Source organism: Patagioenas fasciata, chromosome Z (assembly GCF_037038585.1).
Source record: "Patagioenas fasciata isolate bPatFas1 chromosome Z, bPatFas1.hap1, whole genome shotgun sequence".
NCBI classification, from domain to species: Eukaryota; Metazoa; Chordata; class Aves; order Columbiformes; family Columbidae; genus Patagioenas; species Patagioenas fasciata.
The window spans coordinates 75,612,015-75,638,141 of NC_092560.1; the positions used below are offsets into that span (position 1 = coordinate 75,612,015).

The following is a 26,127-nucleotide window of genomic DNA, read 5'->3' on the forward strand; positions in this document are numbered from 1 at the left end:
TGGGAGTGGACATGTTCTGTCCAGGGAGCAGGAGCCCCAGTGCTGTGTGCACAGACGCCGCTGGCTTTTTGGCAGTTCTGAGGTGCCCATGTCGCGTCCCCAGGCTGCCACAAGCTCTCAGAAATGGGCCAGACTCTGGAGGTTTGCAACCACCCTGGCAGCTCAGGAACTGCCTGGAGTTCCTCCATCCCTACCTGCCCCTCCTGACCAGCTCCCTGCCTTCAACATGTCCCACCAGCCGAGCCTGCAGCAGGCTCACACCAGAGCTGGCACGTTCTTCTCTTTCCCTGAGGCATCCCATGGTGCAGGAAGCAACGGCAGAGCTGCCCTGGCTTCTTGCTGCTTGGAGCCAGGACACACCATCCACGGGGCACAGCTCCAGTCCTGCCCACCTGCCCTTTTTGGTGACTGTCCCCCAGCCTGGCTGCCCCTAGCACTGCCCTTGCAGAGTGAAGCCCTCCAGCAGCTTCCCTGGGTTTTCCCGCCTGGTCATGCCAGCCAGCTCCATCATCCCTTTGTGTTGTGCTGCCCTTTGTGTGGCTTCCAGAAGGGAAAACCCCTGAAAAGGGGATATCTTTAAAAAGGAGGCTCCGGTGGGGCCCTGGCTGTAACCCCCACCCCACAACTGTGGGAGCCTGGCTGTGAACAGGGGCGGGCAGCACGTTCCTCGCCCGGTGGCACTACCGAGGACTTTGCATGAATCACCAGGGGATGGGACTGTTCCCAGGCTGGTCGGGGAGCTTCATCGTACGTGTTACCCCTCCCTGGGAGGTGTGAGGGGGTGTTGGGTCCTGTCTCTGTTTCTGGGTGTCTTGTTACTGAGGCTGGTCCTGAGACCTGCTTTGCAAGATGGGATCCATGTGCTGCATGCTCGGATTGGGTATCAGCACCCTCATCCCCAGTAGGGCCGCTTTTGGTTTTGGGCAGCCCCACATCTCCCCCAGACACCGCAGCCCTTGCACTGCCCCTGCAAAGGCATCTGATGGCTGCCCGTGGATGGGAGCCTCTCTGGTCTGCTGGGACACTCATGGGGCAGGGCAAGGGGCAGTGGGACGTCCTGGGGATACACAGTCTTCAGTCGCTGCCCTAACACGGTTCTCTGCTTTGTGTCCCCTGCAGAGCTCTGCAGATTGCACCACGGTCGGGAGGAGGCTGAAGAGTGGGCTGCGCCTCAAATCGTGAGTGTGGAAGGGTCAAGTTGGGTCCCTTCCCTGCTCCAAGTGTCGCCCCTCCACAAGACCCCAGGCTGTGCAGTGGAAGGGTGTTTCTACTGCCCCTGGGGAGTAGGAAAGTGGGCTCAACCGTCACCAAAGAAAGGGACAGGGGGTCTGGGGAGGGCAGCCCAGGGCTATGTGCTCTCTAGTCTGACACGAATCTTCTCTCCTCTCTCAAAGGCGACATCTCCGGAGCAGTCTCCGCAGGGGCACCAGGTCCTCCGCAACGCCCTGGGCCACCACCACCATCAGCCATGCTCTGTTGGGCAACTTTGAGGTAACGGCACCCACCTGTCAGGGAGGGAGGTGGGTCCCAGAGGCTGCAGGGTGGGCTGGTGATGGACATGAGAGGCTGAACCTGACAGGATCCCCAGCGTGGAGCTGGATTGATTGTACCCAAGGGCCTGGTGTGCAGTGGCTGTATCACCAGCAGGATATCTCAGACAGCAGATCCTCAGATGATGCTTTCAGTACTTAAAAGGGGCCTACAAGAATGATGGGGACAGACTTCTTAGCAGGGCCTGTTGCAATAGGACAAGGGGTAAAGGTTTTAAATTAAAGGAGGGGAGATTCAGGCAAGACATGAAGAAGAAATGTTTTACAATGAGGATGATGACACACTGGCATAGGTTGCCCAGATAAATGGTTAATGCCCTGTCCCTGGAGACATTTCAGCCCAGGCTGGATGGGACTCTGAGCAACCTGATCTGGTTGCAGATGTCCCTGCTCATTGCAGAGGGGTTGGACTAGATGAACTGTGAAGGTCCATTCCAACCCGAACTCTTCTGACATTGCTGCAGTGGGCCTAAGCTGAGGAGCTCTTGCTGCTTCTTCATGTGAGATACTTGGTTTTAGCTCACCAATTCAGGATGGGTCTGTCTCAGAGCGAGCAGCCGGGGACCTTCACAGGTGGTCTCAGGAGACACACGAGCACAAGCAGACATGGTTGCGGCAGAGATGGGATGATCTCACCTTCAGCTTTGAGGTGAGGGACAGGACTGGTGGTTGAAGGTCCCTAATACTTCCCCCCTCTCTCAGGAGTCCATCCTGAAAGGGCGCTTCGCACCGTCGGGGAGGATCGAGGGATTCACAGCAGAGATTGGTGCCAGTGGCTCCTACTGCCCCCAGCATGTCACCCTGCCTGTCGACGTCACCTACTTTGACATCTCCGAACACAGCGCACCCTCTCCTTTCCTGGTATGTGGATGAGGGAGGGCTGGGACCACAGGGGAGGTGAGTGGGGGCTGTACCCAGGCACACCCCATCCTTGGGGCTGCCTCTTTCCAGAGATCATGGCTCGAGCAACTACCTGCATGAGGGGACTGCTGGCTGTGCTACAAACGGTATTTAACCCTAAAAGCACAGAGGAGAAGAAGCAGGAATGCTTGCAGGCTGCTGCCAAGCTGTCTTATGGTTGGTGCTTTGCTGTCACCTGTGTTGCTGCTCGTTCATGCCCAGATCTGCAGAGAGATTAGCTGAGCTAGAGTCACTGAGGAACAGCTAAAATCACTTGATTTGTTCAGCCTGGAGGACACTGAGGGGAGACCTCACTGCAGTCACAGCTTCCTCACAAGCGGAGGAGGAGGAGCAGGGGCTGATCTCTTCTCTCTGAAGACCTATCACAGAACCCAAGGGAACGGCAGGAAGATGTGCCAGGGGAGGTTCAGGTTGGACATTAGGAAAAGGTTCTTCACCCAGAGGGTGCTGGAGCGCTGGAACAGGCTCCGCAGGGAGGTGTCACAGGCCCAAGCCTGACAGTGTTCAAGAAGAGACTGGACAATGTCCTCAGACACATGGTGTGAACTATGGGGTTGTCATATGCAGGGACAGGAGCTGGACTCAGTGATCCTTGTGGGTCCCTTCCAACTCAGGACATTCTGTGATTCCATGGATGTCTTCTTGCCGCTTTGTGCCAGGCGTTTGCAGCAGGAGGGGCTCTGGCTCCTGTGCCAAGTCCAAGCTGGGCTCTCCGTGGGCTTTCTCCCTCTCACACGTGCTGCTTGTTTTGCCCCAGGGAGTGATTGACTTGGAGGCCTTGGGAAAGAAGGGTTACAGTGTGCCCAAAGCTGGAACCATCCAAGTGGTGAGTTGCTCCCTCATCTCCAGTAACGCCGTGGGGAGGGCTCTGGGTGGGCTCTGGTTGCCCCCAGGGTGGAGTATGTTCCCTTACATTGTTTGTCAGGGCAGCAGCCAGAGAGCCTGTGCAGAGGGGGTTCGTGGCTGCCAAGACAGCACCATGGAGGGGAACACAGGGTGCCCAGGGTGCTGGCAGGGAGACAAGGTGATGAGAGATGCGGGCAAGGAGGAGGTTGGTGAGGAGGGACAGGGTCTCACTGGGACAGAGCATACGTGAAGTGGGAATGTAGGTGGGTGGAAAGGTCTGACCTGTGCCCTCAGGCTTGGCCCGCTGGGGCTGATGTGTGGCTTTCTGGACCCTTGGCCCCCCTGGTACTGCCTCTGGATGCCCCAGCCCTGCCCTACAGATCCATTCCCATGCCCTTCCCAGTCTCATCCCTATACTCCTCTGCCCCCAGACCTTATTTAACCCCAACAAGACTGTGGTGAAGATGTTCTTGGTGACGTACGACTTCCAGGACATGCCGGCCAACCACATGACCTTCCTGCGCCATCGCATCTTCCTGGTGCCTGTGGGGGAGGAGGAAGGGGCCACCATGGTCCCCACCAACCCAGCGGGCACGGGCCCACCCCGCAGGGTCCTCTGCTACCTGATGCACCTGAGGTACGGCATGCCAGGAGGGACAGATGCCTGCCACAGGGTCACCCCGGGGCTCCTCTCCTGTGTGTCCCTGACTTTCCAAAACCTTCAGGCCAGACTTGGGGGAATAGCAGCCTGACCACTCGCCCTGGGGAGGAGCAGAGACCACCTGCTCCTTTGGGGAAGCTGTGGCTGTCGCCTGCCCAAGGGCAGCAATCTCTGTCCCTCTGAAGTCAACTGGAATGTGGCTGGCTTGACCAGGGGCCAAAGTAGGCAAAGGGGTCATGCCCCACCATTGAGGTTGTCCTGCCCTTGCCTGGGAGCCTGAAGTCCCTCTGCCCTGCTCTTATCTCCACTCAGGTTTCACAGCTCTAAGTCGGGGAAGATCTACCTTCATGACGACATTCGGCTGCTTTTCTCCCGCAAGTCGATCGAGGTCGACTCGGGGATCCCCTATGAACTGAAATCCTTCACGGAGATGCCAAGGAACCCCTGCTACTCGCCCTGGGCCTGACCCCCATTCCACAGGGCCATCGGCGAGCCTCCAGCCCAGCACTTTGGGGAGGGACAAGCAAAGTGCCAGCGAGCAAACACCACTCAGAAGTATCGTACCCTCCACGTGCCCTCATCTTCCTGCGCAGCACGGATGCCTGTGCACTGCGGCAGGGCTGGCATCGCCAAGGGAGCTTCACCAGGAGAGGCTGGGGCTGGGGATCAACCCTGGTGCTCCAGGGATATGCCCAAGCCTTCTTCTGATGCTGCTCGCACCTTGGAGACTTGGCTGGACCTGGGTGGGGGGATTGAAGAGTTGGGCCGGGGGCTCTGGGTAAGACTGCCCATGCTTGCCCTGGGGCTGGGAGCAGAAAGTTGGGAAGAGTTTGTATTTATTAGTATTTATTGTTGCTGGGAGCGCAGAGGAGGCTTGTGCGGAGGATTGGAGATGCTGTGCTGTTCTTCTCCCCCAACCCTGTGAGTGCTGGATGAAGCCCCCAGCAGTGTGGGGCTGCTTGGGTTGGGGCAGGGCTGTGGGGACTGTGAGGGTGACTGGGGATAGGGACACCTCAGGCCGCTGAAGAAGGTGACCTGCCTCCTCCAGGGTGCAGCTCCTGGACTGGGGCCTTGATAAAAACCCTGGGAGAGGCTGAGGCTTCCTGGGCACCAGCTTTGTGGATCAGCTGCACTTCAAGCAGCCTGAGGAGGCCTGGACTTGCCCTCCCACCCCCTGAGGGCAAGCCAGACCCCAAGAAGTCTGTGACTGGCAGGCAAGTGGCCATTGACATAGGTCCTGGGGCTAAGAGAGGTGGCTGTCCCATGGGTGGAGACCTGAGGCTCTCGGCAGGAGCCTCTGGACCCCAAGTGTGCTGTGGATCTGAGAGAAAGTGGAGATTCCTAAAAATAAGAGCCTTCCACTGCCTGTGTGTGCGGGCTCAATCGCATCCCCGAGGCAGCTTTGGTAAGGTGCTCTGGTGCCGGACGAAGGACAGGAGCCCTGGCTGGGAAGAGGGGAATCAGGAAGGGGACACCAGAGGAGAGTCAGGCTGGACATTGGGGATGGGGACTTGGGGGTGATGGGGAGCAATGCCCCGCCGCGTTGCAGCCTGGGGAGATGCGGGCCGAGCCCGTGGGGGTCGGAGGGGTCAGAGGAGCACGGAAAAACGAGCTGGCACGTCCCCTGCCTGCATCAGCCCATCCCCGGGGGCTCTGCCGGGCTCCCGGTGCCGGTTTAGGCTGAGGGGAGAACAGAGGCGGTCAGGTCCCCAACCCATCACACACCGGGCTGGAGCGGGCACAGCCCCGGGGCTCCCGGGCTGGACGTCACCTGAGCCGAACCCAGCCCGTGTTCGCGCCGCTGCCCCGGATCCCCGGCTGTCCGAGCCGGCCCCGCCGCATCGGGCCGGGAGGGCGCGGGGTCCCGCTCTCCCTTGTCCGGAGGCGGCCCAGAGGGTCCGTACGCCGCGTTGTGGGGCGGGATCCCGCTCAGACCCACACCGGGGTCCCGCTCCCTTCACCGGCACCCGTGTCCAGCACCGTGTCCCGGGGCTCCCCCGAGCCGCGTCCCGGCGGGGACGGGGAGGCTGTACCGGTACTTTTCGTGTTTGTTTCCAATTTAATAAACTCCCGTTCGGAGCTCCAGCTGGGTGCCGGCGCTGCGGGGCGGAACCGGGGGACGCGGCCGGCGCGGCGGGACGGGCCGCCCGTGGCGATGCGCCTGGAACGGGCGGAGCCTCCCGCGAGTCCTTCCGGGGCGGCGGCGGCGCGATGCTGGCGCTGGCGGGGCGGCGGGCCCGGGCCGGGCTGGGGCTGCTGCAGGTGCGGCTGGGGCCGGGGGACCCAGAGCTAATGGGCCTGGGGAGGGGGGAGGCGGGGGCTTAGTGTAGGGGTGTCGGGGGAAACAGGGTGTGAGGAGCGGTGGGGTGAACTGGACCGGGGGGAGAGGGGCTGGAGGGAGCTGGGAAGAGGGGTGCGGGAGAACCGGGTGTCGGGGGCTGGGATAGCCGGGCCTGGGGGCGAGGGGCTGCGGGGACGGGGGTGAGGGAGCGCCCGGGGATCGGGCCCTGGGGGCAGGAGGCGGCCGGGGCTGGGGCAGGTTACGGGTGCTGAGGGGGCAGGAGGGACCCTCGCACGCCGACCTTTCCCTCATTGCCCGGGACGCTTTGCTCCGTCCCCGCAGCGTGCGGTGAGATGTGCAGAAGCTCTAGTGGGGCTGAGTCACCGGGGACACCCTGGTGCTCACACCCACCCTGGGCCCAGGTCTCATCCCCGAGGGGACAGCTCGTGTTCTCTCAGCATGTGGGGGGTCAGTGCCGTTCCTGCCTGGTGTGTGAGAGCCGCAAGCGGCGATCCCAGATCACAGAATGATAGCATCATTTTGGTTAGAAAAGACCTTGAAGATCATCAAGTACAAACATAAAGCTAACACTACCAAGTCCATGGCTAAACCATGTCCCTAAGAACTTCATCTCCACGTCTTTTAAACACTTCCAGGGATGGCGATTCAACCACTTCCCTGGGCAGCTTGTTCCAATGTCTGACAACCGTTTCCATGAAGAATTTTTTGCTAATTTTCCTCATTTTTTCCTAATATCCAACCTGAGCCTTCCCTGGCACAACTTGAGACCATTTCCTCTTGCTCTGTTACTTGCTACTTTGGAGAAGAGACCAACCCCAACCTCCTTTCAGGTAGTTGCAGACAGTGATAAGGTCTCCCCTCAGCCTCCTTTTCTCCAGGATGAACAGCCCCAGTTCCCTCAGCTGCTCCTCATCAGACTTGTGCTCCAGACCCCTCACCAGCTCCATTCCCTTCTCTGAACTCTCTCTAGTACCTCAATGTCTTTCTTGTAGTGAGGGGCCCAACACTGAACACAGGATTTGTGATGCAGCCTCATCAGTGCCCAGTACAGGGGGATGATCACTGCCCTGGTCCTGCTGGCCACACTATTCCTGACACAAGCCAGAATGTCGTTGGCTTTCTTGGCCACCTGGGCACATGCTGGCTCATGTTCAGCCACTGTCACCAACACCCCCAGGTCCTTTTCCCCCAGGCACTTTCCAGCCACTCTTCCCCGAGCCTGTAGCGCTGCCTGGGGTTGTTGTGACCCAAGTGCAGGACCCAGCACTTGGCCTTGTTGAACCTCATACAATTGGCCTCAGCCTGACAATCCAGCTGGTCCAGATGCCTCTGGATGCCTTCCTGCTGTCCAGCAGATCAACACTCCCAATTTGGTGTCATCTGCAAACTTACTGAGAGTGCACTCTATCCCCTCATCCAGATCATTGATAAAGACATTATACAGAACTGGCCCCAATACTGGCCCTGGGGAGCGCCACTCATGACTGGTAGCCAACTGGATTTGACTCCATTCACCACAACTCTTTGGTCGCAGCGCTCCAGCCAGTTCTTTACCCATCACAGAACACCCATCCAGGCCATGGGCTGCAACTTCTCCAGGAGAATGCTGTGGGATGTGATGTCAAAGGTTTTACTGAAGTTTAAGTACATAAAATCCACAGCCTTTCCCCCACCTACTAAGCAGGTCACCTTGTTGTAGAAGGTCACGTTGGTTAAGCACGACCTGCCTTTCATAAATGCATGTTGACTGGACCTGATCGCTTGGTTGTTTTCCATGTGCCACATGATGTCACTCAGGATGATCTGCTCAGTGACCTTCCCTGTTACCCAGGTCAGACTGACAGGCCTGTAATTCCTTGGATTCTCCTTCTGACCCTTCTTGCAGATGGGCACCACATTTCCCAACCTCCAGTCAACTGGGACCTCCCTGGTTAGCCATATTGCTGATGAATGATGGAAAGTGGCTTGGCAAGCACCTCTGCCAGCTTTGTTAAGGGGGAGCAGGGACGATGCTGGGCTCGGAAGGTGTGGCAGCCCATCTCTATCCCTTTCCTTTTCCTTTCTGCAGCACTCCCAGCAGTTGAAGCGTTCAGCGTGGCTCGCCCCAGCACCGCACCGCTTGACCTCCGGCCTGCCCATGAACATTGGGGTGCTCTTTGTGCCGCAGCAAGAGGCTTGGGTGGTAGAGAGGATGGGCAAGTTCCACCGAATCCTCGAGCCTGTAAGGAGCCGCTTTTCTCCCCCTCTGGATTCAGCAGGTTCCTAAAGCTGTAGCGAGGCGCGTCCTTTGTGTGTGGATTTGGCATGTGATATGCTTATCCCTCAAGATCACAATCCTTTTGATTGCTTGTACACTAATTTTCCTTTGTTTGGGTGTTAAAAGCACTAAGAAACCTAAGTTCCCCCTGTGTGTTTGCGTGCTTGCTTTACCTGCAGCATCTGCAGCACATAGTGTACCGCATTGTACTTGGTCTTTGTTTGCACAGCTCTCTCTATTCTGGCTGAGGTCTGTGGGAGGAAAACTCTGGATTAGAGGGCTCATCCATCTAATCCCACTCTTTTCCCAGGGTTTGAACTTCCTCATCCCTCTGCTTGATCGGATTCGTTATGTGCAGAGTCTCAAAGAAATCGTCATTAACGTCCCAGAGCAGTCGGCTGTCACCTTAGGTAAGGAAAAGCTTTTGTGTCCGTTCCATTTCCTTCCCCTGCGTCCGGGGTGAGCAAGGGACAGTGTGGGGAGGAGCAGAAATGTCCCAGGCTCCTGTGCTCAGCCATGTTCCTGGGGACCCAGCTTGGCCATACTCCTGGCTCTGTGAGGAGGAAAACCCCAGGAGGTCCTGTCTGCCCTCTCATGGCTGCAGCTGCCCCTTCTTGCTGGGTTGAGTGCACCTGGGCAGGAATCCATTTTGCAGATGTTTTCCCATGTTGAACCTTGAAAATCTCCTCTGTGTTTCTGTAAAAAAATGTTTCAGCCTAGGTTAATGAACAGCTAATCACAATTCTAGTATTAAGATTTTTGTTTGTTCTTTTTTTTCCCCCTAAATCTATATGAAGATAACTATGGTATGAAATGTTTTGATCTGGAGACCTAAGGCTTATTGTGTATTAAAATGTCGAAATGTAGTGTTTTTAGGGGAACATCGAAGTAATTTTTACAAAGCCTTTTAGATAACAGAGGTCCTTTTCAGCTAATCCCTCTTCTGTGCCGTGCTTTTGACACCAGGAAGGAAAGGGATGACCCTACCCAGCTCTGCAAGTTCTGTCGAGGGGAGGGGATTGCTCTATTTTGTCTTTGCTGTTTCATAAACAGGACATGGTGTTCTCTCCCACAGATAACGTCACCCTGCAGATTGACGGCGTGCTCTACCTGCGGGTTATGGACCCCTACAAGGTACCGTCCCTGCTGCGCTGATGCTTGGCGAGACTCAAGCTTTCAGTCTCTGTGGATGCACCCAGCCCGGGCAGTGTGTGCCGCCTTGGCAGCCCTTTGGGCACCACTGGCTGGGCTCTGCCGGCTCCCTGCTCCCCAGAATGTGTGCTTCAGCCTCTGCATCTTGTGGGGCGGGTAGGCTGAGCACCCTGATCTGTCCTGAGTCTCTGGACTCTTCTTTGTCAGAGGTGTCTGTGGCACGTTTCTTGTCTTAGTGCTGTGTTTGACCACCCTGCCTCGTTCAGGGTCCCTCTCAGCACTGCCATTGACATTGTTTTTTGCTTCTGCTCTCCAGGCCAGCTATGGGGTGGAAGATCCTGAGTATGCAGTGACCCAGCTGGCCCAGACCACCATGAGATCTGAACTTGGCAAACTTTCCCTCGACAGAGTCTTCCGGGTGAGCTGGGGAGGTGGATCTCACAGCTGTCAGCATTTCTGGAAACCCTAGGGCAGTCTGTGCAGCCAGGCTGATACGCTTAACAGCAGAATGCCCTTTCTTTATAGGGCTTCTGTTTCAGTTGAACTGTTACTGAGGAGAAACTTTTTACTCTGAGGGTGCCAGAGCCCTGGACCAGGCTGCCCAGAGAGGCTGTGGAGTCTCCTTCTCTGGAGACATTCAAACCCACCTGGACACATTCCTGTGTGGTCTGCTCTGGTGAACCTGCTTTGGCAGGTGGGTTGGACTGGATGATCTCCAGAGGTCCCTTCCAACCCCAACCATTCTGTGATTAGTGAATTCTTGGAGGCGGGTCGTGTTTCAGTTATCTTTAACAGGAGCTATTTTTTAGCTTGCCCTGGGTTATTTGGAAAGGGTGATGGGTCACATGTGCCCAGGGCCTTGAGTCAATTACTCTTTATTCAGGCCCAACGATGAATGTACTGTCCTGACTCGGTTTGGTTGGGGGCTGTAACCATTGTGCAGAATTTTCTGGGCAGAAACAGGAGCTGTTCGCATTCCTGGATGATGTTAGTATCCAGATGTATGCCAGATGTTTGTATCCCAGCAATCTGAGTCTGAGGCGCTGCCTTCCCTAGGAGACAGTGACCCTGTCGTGAGATGTGGGGAGCCCGTGACCCTGCCTTGTGCCTGTGGACACAGGTTTTTCTGGCTGACCTTGGCCTGTGGGGGAGCGGGATCTTTGTCTACCTCCTGACCCTCCTCTCTTTTTTTTCTCTCTGCCGTTTGTTTTGTGCCTCTTAGGAGCGGGAGTCCCTCAACGCCAACATTGTGGATGCCATCAACCAGGCTTCAGATTGCTGGGGCATCCGATGCCTGCGCTACGAGATTAAGGACATCCACGTGCCCCCGCGTGTGAAGGAATCCATGCAGATGCAGGTTTGGTTCTTTGGCAGTGCAGTCTGGAACAAGAGGGAAGTTTCCTTTTCTGTGCTGTTCCTTGTTGCCTGTCCAGAACTGGCAGCACTGGCCCATCCTGCAGCGAGGGACGCCCTTTGGCACTTTGGCTGCAAACATACAGCTATTGAATCAATAATTCCCCTCGTTATTTCAGTGGTGGTGGCTCCTGCCTGGTACAGGCAAGCCCTGCCAGCTCCCTCTCAAGTCCCTGCTGAGTTCTGTAGGAAGCAAATCCCATTGCTGAAGGTCTCTCTTTGAGAAAAGGCAGGCGCTGAATCTCCGCTGGGCTGGTAGGGCAGGGGGGGGATGTGCCCGCCTGGTTAGGTGTGGATGAGGCTGTGAGGGGCTTTGCAGCCTGAGGAGCAGAACCAGCCCCCACCAAGGATCGCTTGGTGTCTTGTACCTGTGTGCTCATTCTTTGCTAAGCCGCATTTGCCCAGGTGGGACGTAGAAGTGTGTCCTTGCTGTGCTGACCCCATGGATGGGATTTGCTCAGCGTAGCCGTGTCAGGCTGGTGTCTGACCTGTGTTTGCAGGTGGAGGCAGAGCGACGGAAGCGCGCAATGGTGCTGGAGTCAGAGGGGACGCGGGAATCGGCGATCAACGTGGCTGAGGGCCAGAAGCAGGCCCAGATCTTGGCATCAGAAGCTCAGAAGGCCGAACAAATCAACAAAGCTGCTGGTAGTGCCTTGGGCTAGAACACATGGGGCTTGGGGGATCTGTCGCCCTCTGTGCTGCGGGGTGATGCTCCCAGTGAGAGACCACATCACTGTGGGCCAGGCTTCCTCAGCCACGCTGATCCTTCCCTACTGGGGCCTCGGGCTGAGCTCCAGTGACAGGAGGTGTGTGGCAGGAGTGTCACCGTGCTGCTCATGGGGAAGAGGAGGCTTTGCATTGATTGCCTTGATTTGCTCCTTGATATTGTCCTGATTTGCTCCTTACAAGTGCTTTGTCACAGTTCTGATGGATGTTTTGCTGTGGTCCATTACAGGAGAAGCCAATGCAGTGCTGGTCAAGGCCAAGGCGAAGGCGGAGGCTATTCAGCTCCTGGCAGCTGCTCTGGCACAGCAGGTGAGTGGTGGTTCCTTGGGGCAGACACAGCTTTGGTGAGGTGAAACCACGGCTGGTGTGGCACCTGGCTTTCTCCCAGACGCTCCTTGGCGTCTTCAGCATCAGCAAGTGGGGAGTTTTGCCTTCATGGGAGCTGCTGAGAGCCAGGGTGGGCTGGGGAAGGGGGCAGGGATGAGCTTTTGGTGACACATGTCTCACTTCTGAGCCTCATCCTTCTCTCCTCAGCACGGCAGCGCCGCCGCCTCTCTCTCCGTGGCAGAGCAGTACGTGAGCGCCTTCTCCAAGCTTGCCAAAGACTCCAACACCATCCTGCTGCCCACCAACACCGGCGACGTCACCAACATGGTCGCGCAGGTCGGTGTGGTCGGAGGGACCCCATCTCTTGCTGGGGGAGGTGAAGGTGACAGCCTGGCGGGGCCTGGCCCTCTCCTCTCTTCCCTCATGGCTCTCTCGTGCCCTCTAGGCCCTGAGCATCTACAGCACGCTGACCAAGCCCCAACCTGTGAAGACGGAGGACGAGGTGCCCCCATCCCGCGCGGACCCCCAGCCTCCCACCGCGGAGGTGCTCAAGGCAGAACAGGCCAGTTCCAGCTAGCGGGGCTGGAGGGATCCCGCACCTGGGGCCTGCTGTCCTCCCTGGGCAGATGCTCTCCTTCTTCCCTTGTTCCTCATTTTGTATTTGGATTTAAATCATGTAATAAATGGTACCAGTGCTGCTGCAGCACGTCCCCTGGCACTTGGGAGCGCCACCTGTCACCCCATTGTCTGCCGCCAAATGGGGACCATGCCTCCTAAACAGGCTCCTGCAGAGAGCTCTCACGAACATGCAGTGATCCACAAGAGGAGCCCCGGGACGATTCTGCCCGGGGAGACCCTCTCCTAGGGGGTCCCTCTCCCAGAACGATCCCTCTCCAGGGTCGTGAGCTCCTGTCATCATCCCTTTGCTTTCCCAGTAGCTGCCCTTGCGGTGTGTGATGGCGGATTCTCTACAGCATGCTCGTCGTAGCGCGCACAGCAGGGAGAGGAACGCCTCAGGCGATTAGTTAATTAGTTAGTTAAAACAACCCCTCGGCCGAGCTGGGGGCGCTCTGGGTCCGCTTTGACCCTTGGGGAGCTGGGCGCCTCCGGGCCGCCAGGGGGCGCTGCTGCTCCCCGCCGCTCCGTGCGCCGCTGCTCTAGGGCGCTTCCGGCGGGGGGGCGGGGGCGGCTGTCGCCGGGTCGCGGCGGCCGCAGGTGGGGCGGGAGGGGAACGGGGCGGCCGGCGGGGCTGGGGGAGCGGGACGTGGGTGCTGAGGGGGCACAAGGAACGGGAGGCTGTGAGGGCAGCCGGAGGGACAGGAGTGGAGTTGAGGTGCCGGGTCCGGTCTGAGGGGACGGGGAGTGCTGGGGATCAGGGGCGGCTCTGTGTGAGGCCGCGGCCCGGGCTGCTGTGTGGTGGCCGGGGGTGCCAGGAGGAGCCGGGCACCGCTGGGAGCCGCGGGGCGGGTTGGGTACAGGGGGGGTTTCGGCCCCGGGGGTGGCGGTGTGGGCCGGGCGGGTGTGGGACGCAGGGCAGCACCTGGGCTGGTGCTGGTGGCACCTGGCGCAGGTAGAGGTGCGGGGTGCTGAGCCTGCCTGTCCTTCCCTGCAGGATGCGGCGGTGGCCGGTGCTGCTCTTCCTGGCCTGGGTCTGCTTGCTGTTCTTCACTGGGATCGGGCTCTTCATGAGCGGCTTCCTGCTCACCCGGATTGAGCTTCCCAGCAGCAGCTCCTGCTCAGACCCGCTGGTGCCACCACCCTGGGAGAGGCAGAGCCTCCCACCGGGCTCTTGTTGGGCACCCCAGCGCTTTTCCAAGGCCGTGCTTGTCATCATCGATGCCCTCCGTTTCGAGTTCGCCCACTTTAACCCAGCCAAGGCCAGCCCGCTGCCCTATGAGAACAAGCTGAGTTTCTTGCACCACCTAACAACCTCCCAGCCTCGCCATGCCCGCCTCTACCGCTTCCGAGCTGACCCCCCAACTGCCACCATGCAGCGCATCAAGGGCCTCACCACCGGCTCACTGCCCACTTTCATTGATGTGGGCAGCAACTTTGCCACCTACGCGATCCAGGAGGACAACCTGCTGGCACAGCTGGTGCAGAATGGTAGGTGGGCAGGGGTGGTGTCTCACTGGGACAAGGTACACGCAAACCAATGGTCAGGACTCATGCAGGAGCTTTATTCCTCTGTACCTGCGAAGGGAACTGCTTGTGCAACCTCCACCCTGTCAGCTGATTCTTTTGCCATACTGAACTGACGGCTGTCTCAGGCAGAGCTGTCACACAGGCAGGATTTTTCCAGCTTGTACTGGGAGTAAGAGGTGGCGGGGACCATGACTTCTTCATTTTCAAAGATGAAGAGAAAGCAGGCTAAAGTGGCTGTACTGGTAGTGCCTGTCACAAGGTCACCACCAGGAATGGCTGTACGAAGCCAAGGGCAATCAGTCATGTCGTGTTTGCATTCAGATGAGGTGCACGACGAGGGAGGAGCTGATGCTAGGTGTGCTGTGGGGGTGTCGCTCAGGCAGCAAGCGTGCCTGGCCTACTGCCTGCACCTGTTAGACAGCAACCTCATCACAATTTCTTTGTGGTTAGGCGCTGCTGGAGTGTGCTTAGTGCAGCTGCAAAGGGCTTGTTAGGGTGGGGTGGTGGAATAGATAAAAGGGGATGGGACGCAGTCTTGTGTTTCCCAGAGAACTTTCCTTCTAGGACTCAGGGCTGGACAAATACCAATGCCCAGGATAAGGCACTGTGACTGGGTTGTCCACTCCTCTGCGTGTGAGCAAGATGGGCAAACACAGTAAATCATCCGAGGTGAAAAATGCTGGTCACCCTGTGCCAGAGCGGGCATGTTGGAGGAAACAGTCCTTACTCCCAGGCTGGACAGGCTCTGCAGAAATGAGGAGGGCTGACTGGGAACAGGCACAACAGGCAAAGCGAGAGCGGCGGGAAGCATCAGAGTTGTTGCCTTCTCTTTCGTGCATATGAAAACCCACCACTGTTGTGTTTAAAGCTGGAGCCCGGGCCTCACGGCTTCTACTCAACCCCTGTCAGCAGTGATCTACCGCCTTGTGTTTTACAGTGGGGTTGTGAGCCTTAGGGAAGGGCTTCTCTGTTCATGCTGCACCTTCCCAGGTGCTGCAGCAGGATGGTGGGTACTTACCTTCTTCCTGGCCTGCTCAACCCACGGGTCTCTCTGCTGAGGTGATGTGTCAGAGGTCAATTATAAACGGCGAGGTTGTGCTGGTGGATTTGGTGGGAGGGCCACTTGCGGGCTTAGGAACAGAGGTGGTTACTCCCCATATTCAAATTTATGTACAACCAGATGGTCATTTTAATTTTAGGTCACTTTTGAGTGTAGGTTGGAGTGGAGCCAGTGCTCCAGATCCTGACCTGGATCTGCCCAGGCTCTTTGCGCCAGTGTGGGTAACATCATGACTTGGGTGGGCTCTCTGCTCTCATCAGTTCCTTTCTTGTCAACTCAGGAAGGAGAGTGATCTTCATGGGTGATGACACTTGGGAAGGACTCTTCCCGAAGAAGTTTTTCCGCGCGTATTTCTTCCCTTCTTTTAATGTGAAGGATCTTCACACCGTGGACAATGGGATCCTGCAGCATCTCTATCCAACTGGTAAGCAGCACTATTCCCAGAGCCTGCATAACCCTTTGTGTTGTGTGGGAGCCCTGCTGCAAGTTTGGGGTAGAGTTGAAGAGTGGCACCAGGCAGTCACACGTTGCTGTCTGGGAATTACATTGCTGTAGCTGGATTTCCACAGATAAGCCGGCTTTTGGGGCCCGTAAACTGTTTCTGGAAATGCTTTTCCCCTGTTTGGGAGGGAGTGCAGCTTGGTGGGACGAGGTTAGACTTCTGTGTTTGTCCTAGAAATACAGTGCAAGAGTGGAGCAGGAGGAGCAGCTTAACTGTGAGACGTGGCTGCCTGGACAGGGACACCGTGTTCTGGGAAACACACAACAGTGCAGCTGTTTGCTGGGAGGCATCAGCGGCTGCCAGCCTTGGGAAGAAGGTGGAGTGCGGGATTGGTGTGTGAATTTTAGGTGATTTCACACCCTTTCCTGAGGTCCTGGGACTGAGGGGATTGCTCTTTTTTTAATCTGTGTATGAATCTAGCTGAATCAGGGGTTCAGTAGCCTTTCATGAAGATGTCCTTGTGGGAGAGCTGCAGTTCATCACTCACCTCCAAATATGTTGGTTTTCATGTGTTGAGGCCCTGAAGCAGAGGGGAGAGACTGGGATAACTTTTTGTCTTGGGACAGCATTGGTGTGCTGGGCCCGTGTCCCGGGTGGGATGCAGAGGAGCACGTTGATGAGTCTGACCTGAAATACCTCCAGGGGAGTATTGGAGTTCTGGGTTCTCCTTTTCCTGAGTGTCTTCTTGGTTTAGCTCAGTTTTTAGCAGTTTGAGTTAGGTGTTTCAAGGTGACTTGGGTGACACTGGGCTATTCCTCTCCTGAGGATTGCTGATAAAAAACACAGGTACTAGGGCGATTGCTGGGCATTGAGCTCTCCATGATGTTGTACCCAGGCACCCACAGACAAAAAGTGTGCCTCTGTTAACACCTGCATCAATCTGCTTGAGGGCTGGGGGAGACTATGGCAGGATGGGAAGAAGCAGCAATTTCTAGAAGCAACCAGAAAGCTCCAGCGGGAAGATCCAGGCGCAGAGCTCGTGCCTGAATCCCAGGCTAGTGTGTGATAAGGCTACTCTTTTCTGCAGTGGACAGTGGTGAATGGGACGTGCTGATTGCTCACTTCCTTGGCGTGGACCACTGTGGGCACAAACATGGACCTGACCATCCTGAAATGGCTAAGAAGCTCACACAGATGAACGAAATGCTCAGGTGATGAGCGCGGCAGTGGGGGGGTTGCCAGCTGGCCCCTTCCTTCATCCAGGCTGATGGGATCTTCCCAAGGCAGATGCAGACGGCAACAGGCAATACTGTCACCATTTATTTATTGCAGGACAACAATAAAGTGTGGGAGATGCTCCCTGTTAACCCCCACCCTACCCATCAGGGACAGGAGGAAAGGGAAGAGAAACTTGCAAGTTGGAAAATTAAAGCAGCTTTGCTGTGCCTGTTACCATGGAGAATGGCTTTGGCCAGCAGCAGCTGAAACCCCAGCGATGAGGCAGTCTCAGTTGCATAGAGAGATGTTCACGAGAGGCTTGTTTTCAGAGTAAGGTTGTCCTCAGGTCTTGGAGCCGTGGTTCTCAACCAAGCTGTGCAGCTTGAGTACAGTTGAGCCTCACTCTCTCCATCTTTAAAATGACGATTGTCACACTGAGGTGTTGCTGATGTTTGAGAAGTGCATGGAGAACACTGGCTAGGGAATGCTGCTTTTGCTGCGCAGGCCCATGAGTTGTGCCTTCATGTCAGAAGGCAGAATGGGATCCAGCCATCCTGATCACGCAGCCATGCCTCAGCCCGAAATGCTGCAGCTTTTCACTCTTAAGATTGCTTTAGTATGTGGAAGGAGTGGGTCACTTGCCCTATTGCATCTGAGAGCATGGTATATATCATGGCAGGGACAAATCCCCTTTTTATTTTTCCTTAAAAGTAGGCGATTGCTCGTGCAGCATGATGTAATGTACAAGACCCAAATACAAGTTGCCTAAAATTCGGTCCTTCTGAATTGTATTTTGTAAAGATCCCCGAAGGCACTGAGGAACCAGCCACCATTGCCTGGGGACCTAAGATCAATCCAGTCTGTCTCAGGGCTCTGAATTTTCAGTTTGGTTTTAAAACATCCATTGCCCTGATACCTGGCGCAGTTGTTACAGCTCTGCATCAGCACTTAGTTTTGCTCCTACCCTTTTGTGGGTTTTGCCTCTGTGGTGCAGGCAGGCTTGGTGAAGACAAGTCCTCTCCCACCTGGGGTGTTTGGGCCCTGAACGAGTAGGAGTTGACCTTCTTTATCCTGGTGGCAGGTCCTTGGTGGATCACCTGAGGAATGACACCCTTCTTCTGGTGGCTGGGGACCATGGCATGACAGAGACTGGAGACCATGGTGGCGACAGCGAGAAGGAAGTGAACGCAGCTTTGTTTGTGTACAGCAAAACACCCCTGTTTGGCAGTGGCCCTCCAGAGGTGAGAAGAAGCTGTCACTTCCTGGGGTGGCATCCGGGGTGCAAACTGCATCCTGGGTTACAGCAAGTAACCTTTTGATGGGATTGTGTAGATTTAGAGGGGTGGGAAGTCTGTCACCTTTCCCACCTGACACGGGATGCAGGTGACTGAAATGTTTGGGACCCATGTTCAGGCCCCTCCAGCTGTGAGGGGTGCCTGTGTGGGGCCAGGGGAGCTGCTGGGCAGCTGGGGCCAGACCCAAGGACCTGCAGCTCCCAGCAGCCACCCCATTCCTCTGCAGGGCGCTCAGGGAGAGCCGAGCTGTGCCTCCGCCTTCCACTATGCTTTTCCCCTTCCTGGCTTCCCCAGATTCCCCTCTGAACAGGAATGTCTTCCCCACCATCCTCTAGCCTGAGTGAAAAGCCGCGTTTGCTGTGTTCTTTCCGAATTTCTGATTCCTCCCCATCTCTTCAGGAGCCTGAGGCGGTTCCCCAGGTGAACCTGGTGCCCACTGTGGCCTTGCTGCTGGGTGTGCCCATCCCCTATAGTAACATCGGGGAAGTGATGGCTGAGCTGTTCTCTGGGGACGGTGACACTGTGTCTGCAGCCCTACAGCAGCTCTCGGTCTACCACATCAATGCCAAGCAGGTATGGCCTATGGTAGGCATCCCCATTGAACCAGAGGGGAAAAGGAATGGCTTTTTAAGCACAAACCTCTTTTGTTTGGTGAAGGTGGGGTGGTGACATGGTGTTATCTTTGTGGGGAACTTTGAAGAGTTGCCTCCTTGCAGTGTTAGCTCCAGTAAAAGGCAGCGCTGTTTTTCCAGGAGAGAAATGAGAGACACCTGTTTAGTGCTTGGTGGTGAGTGCTGTGGTGTGGAAAATACTGGGCAGGAAGGCGGCGTCTGCTTAATGGTGAGGCCTAGTCCCAGATGGTGAGAGGTGGATTTGGTTGCTGAGGAGGCTGGTTCTTTAAGGCTGGAAATGGATAGGGGCAAGTTTCATTAATGGAGATTCAAGAGTACAAGTGTATGTTTTGATGCTGCTTCAGTTTTGGAGGAGAAACACTGTTAGCTAAAATGCTGTTCTAAATCAGTGATGGAAGGAAAATAGTAACGAAGGACTAAATGAAAGAAACACCATGTAACAGGTGACAATAAAGTGAGGTAGAGAAGGAACAGTTTACACCAAGTGCAACGAAATACGTAACCCCAACAGCTGAGTGACAAAATTTGAACAAAAGTGACTATACCAGGCATAAAATAAGCCCAGGCAATGGGGCAAGCCGTGTACCAGGGCAAGCCAGAGCTACTAATGAGGATGAGAGCTGTAGGTTGTGGCTCTTGGCATGCTATAGAACCAGATTTGCTGCACGTATTACAAGGCACATGTCTTAGCGAAGTGCCAGCCTGCCTTTGGGGGACCCCAGGATTGCTGGGAGAACACAAATAACTCCCCCAGCCCCCAGCCAGCTCCCAGGTGAACACCTGGGTTTCTCAAGGAAGAAGCCAAACCAGACCAGGTTCTTTTTCGGGCCCAGATACCTGAAAGCAACCTGACATGTGCCAACTGGAGGCCACTGGTGCAGATAGGTGAGGAGCTGGGGAGGATAGGCCTCTGATGGGAGGGCAGAAGTGTTCAGCCTCTCTGCTGTGTGTTCATAGAGCAGCAGAGTGCTTTGTCTTTTAAAGGTGATAGTGTGCGTTACTGTTCATCAGTCACTGAGTGTATCAACCGTCGTCTGTTGGGAGTTAGCATTATCCAGTCATACTTGTTTAAATATTTGCAGTTATTTGCCTGTGGCTTGATCACGGTGTTGAAGAAGCTTTTACATGCCAGGGGTGTCATGCAGGCCTCTGAGGGAGCTGGTGCATGTGTTTGCAGGGGCTGGCTGACTCTGCCTGAGCCCTGAGGCAGCTGTAAGACATGTGAGGGTATTTGTGTGTTTCAAGGCTTGAGGAGATCTACAGCACCTGGGTGTTTGTGTAGGTACCCTGCCCTGGTAAGGCCCTTGTGAGACTTTTTGTATGACTTTGGGATCATAGCTGCCTCTGTTCCTGTGCTCTTGACGTAGGAAGCAGAATGAGATCTATTTAGCCTATGGGCAGGGTTAATGTTCCTGTACTGAAGAAGACAGAGCAGTTTGATTTGATCCACTACAAGCTCTTTAATTTGATGTCTGTCCTCAGACAAAAAATGTAAAAGTCAACATTGAGTGCAGATTAATAGCTAGTAATGACTTGCACTTCTGGAGAACATTTGCCTAATTGTTTCCAAACACTATATAAAAGCCCTTAGTGATGCACAGCGTTACCAAAGGTGCATCTGGTGGTGAAGAACCAAGAGGAGTCAGTATGGCTGTTGGAATGGATATGTCACTTGAGAGGCATGTCCTTTTGGCAGAAGGCTTGTATTTCCTGCCAGTCACATCCTGGATTTGGGTGACCAGCCCTGGATGATGCAGCTGAGGATGGGTCTCTCCTGGAGGCGTTTGGCAGATTGGGCCTGTTTCCGTTCTGAAGGGTCTGAGTGAGGAAGATAGCAGTGACTTCTGTTCCCAGTGGTCCCAGTGCAACTTTGTGACCCTGTGTCCCCTCTCCCATAGGTGGACCGCTTCCTGCACTCATACTCACTGGTGGCTCAGGACCTGCCAGCAGAGCAGCTCCAGCGCCTACAAGAGCTCTTCTCCAGTGCTGTGGAGGAGCATACTCAGCTCCTCATCCAGGTGCAGGGGATGACACTGGTGCCTCCAGAGCTGGAGTCCAGGCTGAGGAACCTTATCGGTCGCTTCCAGCTCTACCTGCGGGAGGCACGGGCTGTGTGCACCCAGTCCTGGGCCCGCTTCCAGCCCCTGCGGATGGTGGGGGGCTGCACCCTCATCGCTGCTTCCTGCTTGCTCTGCTACATGGCCTCAGAGCTGGCTGCAGTGTCGGACTCTTTCTATCGCAGCTGCCTCTTGTACCCACTGCTTTGGGGCCTGGTGGGGGTTTTTCTGCTTGGACTGGCCCATGCATTTACCCAGGAGGGGCTGGATCTGCTCCTGGTGTCGTCATGGGCAGCCGCAGCTTCTCAGCTGGGATTTTTCTGGCACTGGTGGGGCTGGTATCCCAAGCGAGCCCGTTTGGCAGGGGGTCAGCCACCCTTGGCCAGTGTTGGCCTGAGGCAGAGGGTTCGAGCATGGCTGGGGCTGGCCTTCCCCATGGGCATTCTGCTCTTCCGCTGCGGAGCAATGTTCTCTGATAGCTTTGTGGTGGCCGAGGCACGGGTGGCCCCATTCCTGCTGGCCTCACTGGTGATGTTACTCGTGGGGAAGCTCCACTGGGATGGTCGCCTGACTGTGCCAGAAGGCCCCAAGCAGCAGCTCCTTGGCTTTTCTTCTTACCGGAGAGAGATCTGGTACCTGCTGTGCCTTGTGGCGGTGCTCCTGGTCTGCATGCGCCTCTCCGGTTTCTTCCACCAGTGCCGTGAAGAAATCCAGCAGTGCCGGCCCTCTCTTTTCCTCTCCCCCCTTGCCAGCCTGAGAAACACACGGGCCAAGAACCTCTTCTACCTCCTGTGTGTGGCCTTGCTGGCTGGGCTGGTCTATGCAGTGCGGAGCTGGCTGCGACACTACGGCAATCTGAACAGCTCAGACCCTCTCGTGCTCTTTGTGCGCTGGGGGTTCCCACTGGTGGTCCTGTGCATCGCCTGCTACTGGGCCGTTGCCTCCAGTGCTGATGACTCTCTGGGCAAGCTGCAGGAGCTGGTGCAGGTGGCAGTTGTTGCCTTTCCGTGGGCTGTCTATGGATTGGCGTCTGTGGGGCTGCTGCTCCTGCTGTGCAATCCCATGACAGTGTTCGCCAAGGACACGCGGGAGTCGGCGGGATCCATCGTCACTCCCTACCTGGGGGTTCCCAGCTCTGAAGTCGACTTCCTCCACGTCATCCCTCAGATCTACAAGAGGATGCAGGAGTCTCAGAGGAGCCGCCTGGAGCGGACCAGCACCAAGGCCACTGTCGCAGCCTACGGGCTGGGCAGCGTGTACTCTGCAGCCCTGGTCATAGCACTCACCCTGCTGGGCTTCCTGCTGATGCTTCTGCACAGCGAGCGGCTGAGTCTCGCCTTCCTTCTCCTCTTCCTGGAGGCCTTTGTGCTGCTGCACATCCACACACGTGCCAGAGGCCTTGCTGGGGATGCTGGTGAGTCAGGGCTCAGTAGAGCATCCTCTGGAGATGTGACCTTATCTGCAGCAACATTGTTTTCTTTCCAGTGGGATAGGCAGGGCCCAATCTCTGCTCTTGGAGAACAGTGGTGCACGGATCCTCATGGGATCATAGAATCATAGAATAATTTGGGTTGGAAGTGACCTTCAAAGGACATCTACTCCAATCCACCTGCAATGAGCAGGGACATCTGCAGCTAGATCAGGTTGCTCAGAGCTCCTCCAGCCTGGCCTTGAATGTCTCCAGGGATGGGGCATCAACCACCTCTCTGGGCAACCTGGGCCAGTGTGTCACCACACTCAGTGTAAAAAATTTCTCCTTTAAGTCTGGCCCGAATCTCCCCTCCTTTAGTTTAAAACCATCACCCCTTGTCCTGTTATAACAGGCCCTGCTAAAAAGTTTGTCCCCACCTTTCTTATCAGCCCCTTTGAAGTACTGAAAGCCACAATAAGGTCTCCCAGAGTGTTCTCTTCTCCAGGCTGAGCCTTCTCCAGCTTTTTAGAGCTGCGTAAGTCCTCTAGTAGAAGAGAGATGCGTGCAGCAGGGATGTAATGTGGGAGGGGGACAAGTCCCTTGTGTCAGAGAAGGAGGCTCTACACCCATTCCGTCTTCCCAGGGTGTGAGCAGCCACCAAACCTCACAGCTACTTGGGGAGTCCAGTAGCAGGACAGGCAGGCGAGGGGTTGCCTGGTCCCTCATTGTATCTGTGGTGGCACCCTGTCTGGTTTCTGTCTCTAAAACAGAGACTGTGGAATGGGAACCTGGAATAAAAATCAACAGGCTTTTTTTGACCTTGGATCTGTCTTGTTCCTCGATGCTGATGTCTCAATCTTTTTTTAACTTTTTTTTTTGTCTCTCAGAGCCTTTTTCAGTGCCCTGGTATGCAGTCATCTCCTGGCTCCTTGCTGCTTCCCAGTTCTTCTATTCTACAGGCCACCAGCCTATCTTCCCGGCCATCCACTGGAATGCGGCCTTTGTGGGCTTCCACCTTGACCACAGCACAAACCTCCTGCCCGCTGTCCTCGTGGGTGCCAACACCTTTGCTTCCCATATCCTCTTTGCAGGTAAATCAGCTTCTTCCTGGGCTGTTGAGCCTGAGCAGACATGGCTCAGCTGCTTTGCCTTGTCTGGGGACTTGTAGGCTGAGAAGGAGGCGATGAAGGCTACAGCACCAGCTGAACAGAAGTGTTCTTGCTGTCCCCTTCTGGGGCCACAGAGCTGCCCATGGCCAGCAGCATTCCATGCAGTTGTGGCTGACCAGCAAACTGGAGCTGGGGTATGCACCTCCTGCACATCCAGGGCATGATGGTGTGAGCCTAAACTGTTCTTCACCTCCTGGGCTCCAGTAACTTCATGTGTCTTTGTCCTTGAGGTAGTTGGCTGCCCTCTGCTCCTGCTTTGGCCCTTTGTGTGTGAGATGCCGGGCTCACAGAGGAAGAAGCCCAAGAAGGAGCCCCAGGAAGAGCTGCAGGAGGTGGAGGAGCACATGATGGAGATGAGGCTGCGGGAGTCCCCGGAGAAGTTCTCCACTGCACTGCTGCAGCTGGGGCTGAAGTACCTCTTTGTCCTCGGGACACAGGTATGGACAGAGGGAGGATGGCTGTGGAGAAGGCTGTCTAAGAGGAAAATGAGTTACTGTGAGAATGATGAGGCACTCTGATGAGGGAAAGGCATTAGCCAGGGCATAATCAGGTCCAGGGTTGATATATCTGGTTGCAGGTGGAAGAGCAGCTGCACAGGTTCTCCTCTCACCACGCCATTTGCCCTGTTTCCTTGGGGAGGGCTCTGATATGGAAGCTGCAGTACAGATCAGGCTGCTTTTTGTACCGATCTGCCCAGAGTGGCAGTGTCTGTTCAGAAACTGCAGGATTGTGATCCTGTTCCTCCTGACCATGCCCGTCTGTTTTCCACCAGCTCTGGTTCTCATCTGGCCCTGTGCTGTCATGATACAGGGAGCTAAACACCAGGAATTTAATCCCCTGAAAGCAACAAATAGCTTTCTGGGGTTTAGCCCTTCAAATCCTTCTCCTGTGTGGTCAGACCAGAGACAGTGGATGGGAGGAGGTAGGCCCTGCAGCAGGAGAGCAATTGTCTCTCTCAGTGGAATATTAGGTCAGATTAGGCATAGTGTGAGCCCTCCGCTGTGCTGGCTCTTGCCTTGGAGGGCCTGCATGTACCCTGAGCTGTTTGTCTTCACTGACTTGAGGACACGATGGAAGGGAATCCTCTGGGATGCTGATTCCTGGTATGCGCTGTGCCAGCCTCTCGGGTGTGTGCAGTTTGGTACCACCTTCAAATGTGAACCTAGTGTCCAGGAGGTCTCTCCAGAGTCACTTGTAACTTGTTTTTCCTGATCTCACCCACAGCTTCTGGCCTGTGTTTGTGCAGCTATGATCCTCAGGAGGCACCTCATGGTCTGGAAGGTCTTTGCCCCAAAGTAAGTCCCAGGAGTTGCTTTGATGCTTTGTTAGGGCTCATATGCGTGACATCTTGACTAGAGTTTGTAGACAGTAATGTTGGAAGAGACCCTGTGGTCGATCTTCTGACTTCTTACCTAGCAGAGGCTGTAGGACTCTCCTTAACTAATTCCTGCTTCAAGATCAAAAGCTGAACTTGAACTAGTGCCTAGAAATTTCTCTTTATTTCCAAGGACACACAGAACTCACCTGGAACCTAAGAATATTCAGGGCAGAGACCCAAAATTAGAGATACCAGACCAGAAATCATAAACCCAGAAATTCTAAACTAATAAATTTTGAGGCCAGTAGGAGTGTGAGGTGGCCTCAGCCTGTGAGAGATTCAATATCCTAACTGGTTGTTGTCCTGAACAGCCTCTAAACCAGAGGCATGCTCAGCTCCCAGGTTGCAGGCAGCAACTGCTAGCATGTGAATGTAATTCAGGTTTTAGGAATTGAGTCTGCTGGGAGTGAGGGCAGCAGCCTGTCCTTGCAGGCGTGGTTGCTCTGATATCCTTACTGCCTCTGTTGTGCCTGCAGGTTCCTCTTTGAGTCTCTGGGCTTCGTGGTGAGCAGCATCTGTCTCCTGCTGGGGATCTCCCTGGTGATGCGTGTGGACTGTGCCGTCAGCACCTGGTTCAGCCACCTTCAGCTCAGGTAGCGCCGGTGATGTGGGGAACCCGACCTGCTCGTCGGCCGAGGCTGTGGTTGTCTCCCTGCCTCCCTGGAGCTGGGAGGGACACATGAGCCACCAGCAGCGAGTGCCTGCCGGCAGCAGTCATGGGTCATCCCCAGCTCCCTGCCTCAGCGCTGCACAGAAGAACCAGAGCCAACTGTTCCCTGCTCCTTGCAGTGCTGTTTCTCAGCAGGGGAGATCAGAGCTCTCGCTGGGCATTTGTTGGCAGCAGGAGGACTCTGCTGCAGCAGACCAAGAAGCAAGAGTCCTGAAGCACTCCTCTGGAGAAACACCAACTGGGGGTCTCCCTGCTGCTCTCCTGACAACTGTCCCACTGTGCAGCTGGTCCGCTTCGGTGGCCAGCAGCGTGTCACCTTGCCTGTGCAGAGACAGTGACTCGTGATCAGGGGCCTGCTGAGGAGGGAAAGAAAGGGAGAGAGGAGAAGGAAGGCCCTGCAGCCACCGCTGCTCTTCTCGTGCTCAGTTTTCATGCTGGAATCAAAAGTGCACATGATTGCTCATGCAGATGGTTCCCAGGGACTCAGTGGCAGCT

At 55.9% G+C, this 26,127-nt stretch overlaps 3 protein-coding genes across 12 annotated transcripts in view; all 3 read left to right on the plus strand.

Moving 5' to 3' along the window:
- The window catches only part of ATOSB (atos homolog B), a 47,690-nt gene extending 42,193 nt beyond the window's left edge, over positions 1 to 5,497 (plus strand). For all 9 annotated transcript variants that reach the window (XM_071802784.1, XM_071802783.1, XM_065861801.2 and 6 more), the window contains 6 exons: positions 1,120 to 1,178; positions 1,395 to 1,491; positions 2,253 to 2,411; positions 3,229 to 3,297; positions 3,749 to 3,954; positions 4,291 to 5,497. In XM_071802784.1, the coding sequence (XP_071658885.1) occupies positions 1,120 to 1,178; positions 1,395 to 1,491; positions 2,253 to 2,411; positions 3,229 to 3,297; positions 3,749 to 3,954; positions 4,291 to 4,444 (744 nt within the window). In that variant the 3' untranslated portion in view covers positions 4,445 to 5,497. The remainder of the gene's footprint in view (positions 1 to 1,119; positions 1,179 to 1,394; positions 1,492 to 2,252; positions 2,412 to 3,228; positions 3,298 to 3,748; positions 3,955 to 4,290) is intronic.
- Positions 5,498 to 6,133: 636 nt separating this feature from the next.
- On the plus strand, positions 6,134 to 12,858 carry STOML2 (stomatin like 2). Its single transcript, XM_065860695.2, has 10 exons — positions 6,134 to 6,240; positions 8,349 to 8,501; positions 8,848 to 8,947; positions 9,613 to 9,671; positions 10,006 to 10,107; positions 10,912 to 11,046; positions 11,603 to 11,747; positions 12,058 to 12,137; positions 12,363 to 12,491; positions 12,601 to 12,858. The coding sequence occupies exons 1-10, from the start codon at positions 6,190 to 6,192 to the stop codon at positions 12,730 to 12,732; spliced, it is 1,086 nt and encodes a 361-aa protein (XP_065716767.1). The 5' UTR covers positions 6,134 to 6,189; the 3' UTR covers positions 12,733 to 12,858.
- Positions 12,859 to 13,312: 454 nt separating this feature from the next.
- Positions 13,313 to 25,851, plus strand: PIGO (phosphatidylinositol glycan anchor biosynthesis class O). 2 transcript variants are annotated; one of them, XM_065861416.2, is made up of 11 exons: positions 13,313 to 13,370; positions 13,768 to 14,261; positions 15,641 to 15,784; positions 16,890 to 17,013; positions 18,102 to 18,261; positions 18,715 to 18,888; positions 20,846 to 22,418; positions 23,303 to 23,506; positions 23,819 to 24,021; positions 24,809 to 24,879; positions 25,439 to 25,851. In XM_065861416.2, exons 2-11 carry the CDS (start codon positions 13,769 to 13,771, stop codon positions 25,557 to 25,559), a joined length of 3,267 nt encoding a protein of 1,088 aa, XP_065717488.1. In that variant the 5' UTR covers positions 13,313 to 13,370; position 13,768; the 3' UTR covers positions 25,560 to 25,851. The 2 variants fall into 2 exon arrangements, with proteins under 2 accessions (XP_065717488.1, XP_065717489.1); XM_065861417.2 differs by lacking the exons at positions 24,809 to 24,879; positions 25,439 to 25,851 and having other exon boundaries at positions 23,815 to 23,951.
- Positions 25,852 to 26,127: the final 276 nt, after the last annotated feature.

Excerpts from the sequence above, each read along its gene's own strand:
- STOML2 (XM_065860695.2), top strand. The coding sequence starts at position 6,190 with ATGCTGGCGCTGGCGGGGCGGCGGGCCCGGGCCGGGCTGGGGCTGCTG. Across the intron at positions 11,748-12,057 it reads ACAAATCAACAAAGCTGCTG|GAGAAGCCAATGCAGTGCTG; the intron begins GTAGTGCCTTGG and ends GGTCCATTACAG. Across the intron at positions 12,138-12,362 it reads CAGCTGCTCTGGCACAGCAG|CACGGCAGCGCCGCCGCCTC; the intron begins GTGAGTGGTGGT and ends TTCTCTCCTCAG.
- PIGO (XM_065861416.2), top strand. The coding sequence starts at position 13,769 with ATGCGGCGGTGGCCGGTGCTGCTCTTCCTGGCCTGGGTCTGCTTGCTG. Across the intron at positions 15,785-16,889 it reads GCAGCATCTCTATCCAACTG|TGGACAGTGGTGAATGGGAC; the intron begins GTAAGCAGCACT and ends TCTTTTCTGCAG. Across the intron at positions 18,262-18,714 it reads TTGGCAGTGGCCCTCCAGAG|GAGCCTGAGGCGGTTCCCCA; the intron begins GTGAGAAGAAGC and ends CCATCTCTTCAG.